The 8,469-nt window shown below is 34.8% G+C and overlaps 1 protein-coding gene across 1 annotated transcript in view; it reads right to left on the bottom strand.

Moving 5' to 3' along the window:
* LOC120556526 (membrane progestin receptor beta-like) overlaps positions 1 to 8,469 on the bottom strand; it is an 11,816-nt gene extending 3,347 nt beyond the window's left edge. The window contains exons 1-3 of the mRNA XM_039796169.1: positions 8,406 to 8,469; positions 6,246 to 6,544; positions 518 to 630 (exon numbers count right to left, since the gene is read on the bottom strand). Of these exons, the coding sequence (XP_039652103.1) occupies positions 518 to 630; positions 6,246 to 6,544; positions 8,406 to 8,451 (458 nt within the window). The 5' untranslated portion in view covers positions 8,452 to 8,469. The remainder of the gene's footprint in view (positions 1 to 517; positions 631 to 6,245; positions 6,545 to 8,405) is intronic.

Raw genomic sequence — 8,469 nt, 5'->3', positions numbered from 1 at the left:
ATTGGTCCCCTAATACTGTATCTGGAGTCTCTTTTATATAGATCTTAGTGGTCCCCTTAATACTGTATCTGAAGTCTCTTTTATATAGACCTTAGTGGTCCCCTAATACTGTATCTGAGTCTCTTTATATAGGCCTTAGTGGTCCCTTAATACTGTATCTGGAGTCTCTTTTATATAGGCCTTAGTGGTCCCCTAATACTGTATCTGGAGTCTCTTTTATATAGACCTTAGTGGTCCCCTAATACTGTATCTGAAGTCTCTTTTATATAGACCTTAGTGGTCCCCTAATACTGTATCTGAAGTCTCTTTTATATAGACCTTAGTGGTCCCCTAATACTGTATCTGAAGTCTCTTTTATATAGACCTTAGTGGTCCCCTAATACTGTATCTGAACTGATTATACTAGAAATGTACTTCCATTGATCCAGACTACTCTCAGTCCAATAGTTGTTAAGATGTTTCAGTTAACTTCTCTAAAATATGAAATATTAACGTGTAAATCTTTGTCTTGGCTTACCTGCAGCTCAGGTACGTGACGGCAGAGAAAGCGTAGAGGACCAGCGGCAGCGAGGACGCGTCCACAGAAAACCCCTGGCCTTCAGGACCCTGCAGCCGAAAACCCAGAATCCCCTGCGGAGGTCAAAGGTCAGACAGCAGGACGTCAAACACCAACACCAGTACTGGGCCACAGCGCTTCACACTGCTCAACGTAAAGGGTCTCTGTACCTTGTCTGGTCAGGCAAGTGGAATTTTTTTATTTAAGTTTACTTTTTATTAGGAAAGAATAGATTTGAAAAAAAGTTTGAAAATAGAAAAAGAAAATACATTTTAAAAAACATCAAAACTTTTTTACTGGCCCCTAAAAAATAGTTTTTTCTAACGAAGAAAGAAAGCACAAAAAGTTTGAAAAAAGGTTGAAAAAAATTGAAAATAATTTGAAAAAAAAAGTTTGAAAAACATTTAAAAAACTTCAAGAGCATCAAAAAAACGCAGAAGAAAGCGTTGAATGTTTTTCTTCAAAATGCATCTAAAACATCAAAAAACATGACAAAAAAAGTCAATAAAATGTGTAAAATAAGGCCAAAAGAGTCAACCACTAAATCAACTCCTGATTGGCCAACGGCTGGTTGACATCAAATCATTCAACAGGTGTTCTACAACGGTAAAGGATCAATAACGTCATTTATGACCCAACGGGAGACTGAGTTGTTATACAGTACAGGCCAAAAGTTTGGACACACCTTCTCATTCAATGCGTTTCCTTTTTATTTTCATGATTATTTACATTGTAGATTCTCACTGAAGGCATCAAAACTATGAATGAACACATATGGAATTATGTACTTAACAAAAAAGTGTGAAATAACTGAAAACATGTCTTATATTTTAGATTCTTAAACAGGGGGAAGCAGCGTTCAGTTTTTATGCTCCACATATTTGGAACAAACTCCCAGAAACCTGTAGGTCTAGGCAACTCTCAGTTCGTTAAATCTAAACTAAAGACCTATCTTTTTAATGTTGCTTTTCTTTAAATAATCTATTAACTTTAATTTCTTATACTGCACTGTAACTTTTATTCTTATACTACACTATCAATTTTATTCTTGTCTTTTAATGTTTTTAATTTGTTTATTAATGTTTTTAAATTGTTTTTAATTGTTTTCTAACTGCTCTTTAATGTTTTATGTAAAGCACTTTGAATTGCCCTGTTGCTGAAATGTGCTATATAAATAAAGCTGCCTTGCCTTCTTCAAAGTAGCCACCCTTTGCTTTTTTTATTAATAAGGTAAAAACTTCCACTAATGAACCCTGACAAAGCACACCTGTGAAGGTAAAACCATTTCAGGTGACTACCTCATGAAGCTCATTGAGAGAACACCAAGGGTTTGCAGAGTTATCAACAAAAGCAAAGGGTGGCTACTTTGAGGAATCTAAAATATAAGACATGTTTTCAGTTATTTCACACTTTTTTGTTAAGTACATAATTCCATATGTGTTCATTCATAGTTTTGATGCCTTCAGTGAGAATCTACAATGTCAATAGTCATGAAAATAAAGAAACACATTGAATGAGAAGGTGTGTCCAAACCTTTGGCCTGTACTGTAGCTACTCTCCCCGGGCCATCGCCAGGGGCCCCGGCAGGCCGAATGAGGAGAAAATAGTTAAAGATAATGAATACAAAAACACAAAAATGTAGAAAAAAGGAAAATAAATTCTGATAAGCAACAAAAACTGTGAAAACAGCGACAACAATGCTGCAAATTAATGTCAAAAAGGTAGGAAAAAGAAGCAAAAACAAAGAAAACAAAGATTTAGAACTCAAAAACAATGAAAAAAAAAAAAAAAAAAAACGATAAAAAGCTATGAAATAGTCAGGAAAAAAGCACCAAAAATGTTTAAACAACAGAAGAGTCGAAAAAGTAAAGTAATTTAAAATCTAAAAATGGCAAAAACAGCCAACTCACCCCTACGTGTTATGAAATAATGATAATAATAATATAATTAGGGTACCAGTACCCCTCTGTGTTATGTAATAATGATAATATTATAATTAGGGTACCAGTACCCCTCTGTGTTATGTAATAATAATAATAATATTATAATTAGGGTACCAGTACCCCTCTGTGTTATGTAATAATAATAATAATATTATAATTAGGGTACCAGTACTCCTCTGTTTTGTGGAAAAATGGTAATAATATAATTAGGGTACCAGTACCCTTCTGTGTTGTGTAATAATGATAATAATATAATTAGGGTACCAGTACCCCTCTGTGTTATGTAATAATGCTAATAATATAATTAGGGTACCAGTACCCCTCTGTGTTATGTAATAATAATAATAATATAATTAGGGTACCAGTACCCCTCTGTGTTATGTAATAATTATAATAATATTATAATTAGGGTACCAGTACCCCTCTGTGTTGTGTAATAATGATAATATTATAATTAGGGTACCAGTGTCCGTCTGTGTTATGTAATAATGATAATAATATTATAATTAGGGTACCAGTACCCCTCTGTGTTATGTAATAATTATAATAATATTATAATTAGGGTACCAGTACCCCTCTGTGTTGTGTAATAATGATAATATTATAATTAGGGTACCAGTACTCCTCTGTTTTGTGGAAAAATGGTAATAATATAATTAGGGTACCAGTACCCCTCTGTGTTATGTAATAATAATATTATAATGAGGGTACCAGTACCCTTCTGTGTTGTGTAATAATGATAATAATATAATTAGGGTACCAGTACCCCTCTGTGTTATGTAATAATTATAATAATATTATAATTAGGGTACCAGTGTCCGTCTGTGTTATGTAATAATGATAATAATATTATAATTAGGGTACCAGTACCCCTCTGTGTTATGTAATAATGATAATAATACAATTAGGGTACCAGTACCCCTCTGTGTTTTGTAATAATGATAATATTATAATTAGGGTACCAGTACCCCTCTGTGTTATGTAATAATGATAATAATATCATAATTAGGGTACCAGTACCCCTTTGTGTTTTGTAATAATGATAATAATATTATAATTAGGGTACCGGTACCCCTCTGTGTTATGTAATAATGATAATAATATAATTTGGGTACCAGTACCCCTCTGTGCTTTGTAATAATGATAATAATATTATAATTAGGGTAACGGTACCCCTCTGTGTTATGTAATAATGATAATAATATTATAATTAGGGTAACGGTACCCCTCTGTGTTATGTAATAATGATAATAATATAATTAGCGTACCAGTACCCCTTTGTGTTTTGTAATAATGTTAATAATATTATAATTAGGGTAACGGTACCCCTCTGTGTTATGTAATAATGATAATAATATTATAATTAGGGTAACGGTACCCCTCTGTGTTATGTAATAATGATAATAATATAATTAGCGTACCAGTACCCCTTTGTGTTTTGTAATAATGTTAATAATATTATAATTAGGGTACCAGTACCCCTTTGTGTTTTGTAATAATGACAATAATATTATAATTAGGGTACCGGTACCCCTCTGTGTTATGTAATAATGATAATAATATAATTAGGGTACCAATACCCCTCTGTGTTTTGTAATAATGATAATATTATAATTAGGGTACCAGTACCTCTCTGTGTTTTGTAATAATGATAATATTATAATTAGGGTACCAGTACCCCTCTGTGTTTTGTAATAATGATAATATTATAATTAGGGTACCAGTACCCCTCTGTGTTTTGTAATAATGATAATATTATAATTAGGGTACCAGTACCTCTCTGTGTTTTGTAATAATGATAATAATATTATAATTAGGGTACCAGTACCTCTCTGTGTTATGTAATAATGATAATAATATAATTAGGGTACCAGTACCCCTCTGTGTTGTGTAATAATGATAATAATATAATTAGGGTACCAATACCCCTCTGTGTTTTGTAATAATGATAATAATATTATAATTAGGGTACCAGTACCCCTCTGTGTTTTGTAATAATGATAATAATATTATAATTAGGGTACCAGTACCCCTCTGTGTTATGTAATAATGATAATAATATAATTAGGGTACCAATACCCCTCTGTGTTTTGTAATAATGATAATAATATTATAATTAGGGTACCAGTACCCCTCTGTGTTATGTAATAATGATAATAATATTATAATTAGGGTACCAGTACCCCTCTGTGTTATGTAATAATGATAATAATATTATAATTAGGGTACCAGTACCCCTCTGTGTTATGTAATAATGATAATAATATTATAATTAGGGTACCAGTACCCCTCTGTGTTATGTAATAATGATAATAATATTATAATTAGGGTACCAGTACCCCTCTGTGTTATGTAATAATGATAATATTATAATTAGGGTACCAATACCCCTCTGTGTTTTGTAATAATGATAATATTATAATTAGGGTACCAGTACCCCTCTGTGTTATGTAATAATGATAATAATATTATAATTAGGGTACCAGTACCCCTCTGTGTTATGTAATAATGATAATAATATAAATTAGGGTACCAGTACCCCTCTGTGTTATGTAATAATTATAATAATATTATAATTAGGGTACCAGACCTTCTGTGTTGTGTAATAATGATAATATTATAATTAGGGTACCAGTACTTCTGTTTTGTGAAAATGTATATATAATTAGGTACCAGTACCCCTCTGTGTTATGTAATAATAATATTATAAGTCTGTTTAATTTTATAAGTACCAGTCGTGTTATGTAATAATTTATAAGTCCTGTTGTAATAATTATATTTAATACCAGTTGTGTTTGTAATAATTAATATATATAATTAGGGTACCAGTACCCTCTGTGTTTTGTAATAATGATAATAATATTATAATTAGTACCTACCCTCTGTGTTATGTAATAATGATAATAATATAATTTGGGTACCAGTACCCCTTGTGTTTTGTAATAATGATAATAATATTATAATTAGGTACGGTACCCCCTGTGTTATGTATAATTATAATTAATGTCTACCCTGTATTAATAATATAATAATATAATTAACACCCCTTTGTGTTTTGTAATAATGTTAATAATATTATAATTAGGTACCGTACCCCTCTGTGTTATGTAATAATGATAATAATATTATAATTAGGTAACGGTACCCCTCTGTGTTATGTAATAATGATAATAATATAATTAGCAGCACTGTAGTACCCCTTTGTGTTTTGTAATAATGTTAATAATATTATAATTAGGTACCAGTACCCCTTTGTGTTTTGTAATAATGATAATAATATTATAATTAGGTACCGGTACCCTCTGTGTTATGTAATAATGATAATAATATAATTAGGGTACCAATACCCCTCTGTGTTGTGTAATAATGATAATATTATAATTAGGGTACCAGTACCCCTCTGTGTTTTGTAATAATGATAATATTATAATTAGGGTACCAGTACCTCTGTGTTTTGTAATAATGATAATATTATAATTAGGGTACCAGTACCCCTCTGTGTTTTGTAATAATGATAATAATATTATAATTAGGGTAACGGTACCCCTCTGTGTTATGTAATAATGATAATAATATAATTAGCGTACCAGTACCCCTCTGTGTTATGTAATAATGATAATAATATTATAATTAGGGTACCAGTGTCCGTCTGTGTTATGTAATAATGATAATAATATTATAATTAGGGTACCAGTACCCCTCTGTGTTATGTAATAATGATAATAATATAATTAGGGTACTGGTACCCCTCCGTGCAGGACGGTGAACACGGTGAACCTGAGCGCCACGCAGATGGCGGCCAGCAGGTGGCTCCACACGCTGAGCGTCTCGTTGTGGATCTGGAAGAGACTGAGGACGTAGCATCGCCACGGCAACCCCGGCGGGCGGTACCCGGACAGGATGAAGGGCTCCCGGAACAGAGGGGGGACGTCTGCGTCTCGGACGGTGGGGGGGAGGGAGGGCAGGGCGGCGAGGAACAGCGAGGGAACGGAGAGAGACACCCGAGGCATCATGGGAGAAGAGCCCAGGTCGGTTCTGGACGAAGCTGGAAACGTTTTAGAAGTTTGTTAGTTTGAGAACAAATACAAGGTTTTCACTCAGAGTACATGTTTACTATAACACACACACACACACACACACACACACACTAACAGACACACACACACACACACACACACACACACACACACACACACACACACACACCTGTTACACAACACACCTGGTCACTCACACACACACACACACACACACACACACACTAACAGACACACACACACACACACACTAACAGACACACACACACACAGACACACACACACACACTAACAGACACACACACACACACACACACACACACACACTCACAGACACACACACACACTAACACACACACACACACTAACAGACACACACACACACAGACACACACCCCCACCCACTAACAGACACACACACACACACTAACAGACACACACACACACACACTAACAGAGACACACACACACACACACACACACACACACACACACACACACTAACAGACACACACACACACAGACACACACACACACACTAACAGACACACACACACACTAACAGACACACACGCACACACACTAACAGAGACACACAGACACACACACACATACATACACATATACATTTTTTCAAATGCGCCGCACTATCGTCGCATAAATTGCCGATTTTCGCGCAACATATGCGTGGCTTACATGATTTCATTCCCTGCGTTTTCGTTGCAAAAAAGTCCCATAATATATCTTAGCAGAAAGTTAAGAAAACTGCATAAATATCATATAGAGCATATTCCATCGCATTTTTTAAGAAAACGTGTCGCTTAATCAAGGATGTTTGCCCACAACAATCACGAAAAAACTCAGCATTTTTTGGGAAGGACTGGCTATACTAATGTTTTTTTCGGAAAAAATATCAAATATCAAACATAAAGTGTGAAATAAAAACACACACACAATCTGACACACACAGGTTTGTGGCACTATCTTTGTGGGGACCCGTCATTGACATAATGCATTCCCTAGCCCCTTACCCTAACCTTAACCATCACAACTAAATGCCTAACCTTAACCCTTACCCTAACCTTAACCATCACAACTAAATGCCTAACCTTAACCCTTACCCTCACCTTAACCATCACAACTAAATGCCTAACCTTAACCCTTACCCTAACCTTAACCATCACAACTAAATGCCTAACCTTAACCCTTACCCTAACCTTAACCATCACAACTAAATGCCTAACCTTAACCCTTACCTTAACCTTAACCATCACAACTAAATGCCTAACCTTAACCCTTACCCTAACCCTAACCATAACCTAATTCTAGCCCTAATCCTAAAACCAAGTCTTAACCCTCAAACAGCCCTTTAAACTTGGGGGGTCCAGCATTTTGGCCCCACAAAGCTGTCGGGACCCCACAAGTATACTGGACTCCCGGTTTTTGGACCCCACAAATTTAAATAAAAAAAAAGTTGAAATAGTTAAACAAGAACACACACACACACACACACACACACTTAAACAAAGACACACGCTGACACACACACACACACACGCACTAACACACACTAACAACAAAAGACACAAAGAGTCAAAAGCATTGAGAAAAACAACAAAAAAGTTAAAAAAGCTAAAATTTTGCGGGGAAAAGCGAAAAAAAAAAAAAAAAAAACATTTGGAGAAAAAAAAAGCGACAACATTTACAAGAAAAATAAAAATCAGTGTTTGGTTGTTGCGTTGGCAACAACCAAACACTGATAGAGACAGTTTCCTGTCAAACTTATGGCCCGTGGGCCAAATCTGGCCCCTCGCAGGTTTGATCTGGCCTATTTTTAATTTAGGTTACCCACAGAGGAAACAAACTTACCTGAGGTGTTCAGGTCCGTGTGTCTCGGGACTACACTGCTCTTCATCCAGTCAGTCAGCGAGAG

This window comes from Perca fluviatilis, chromosome 3, assembly GCF_010015445.1.
Source record: "Perca fluviatilis chromosome 3, GENO_Pfluv_1.0, whole genome shotgun sequence".
Classification (NCBI taxonomy): domain Eukaryota; kingdom Metazoa; phylum Chordata; class Actinopteri; order Perciformes; family Percidae; genus Perca; species Perca fluviatilis.
Note: the sequence above shows the minus strand (reverse complement) of the source record. Positions and strands in the feature narration are given on the sequence as shown.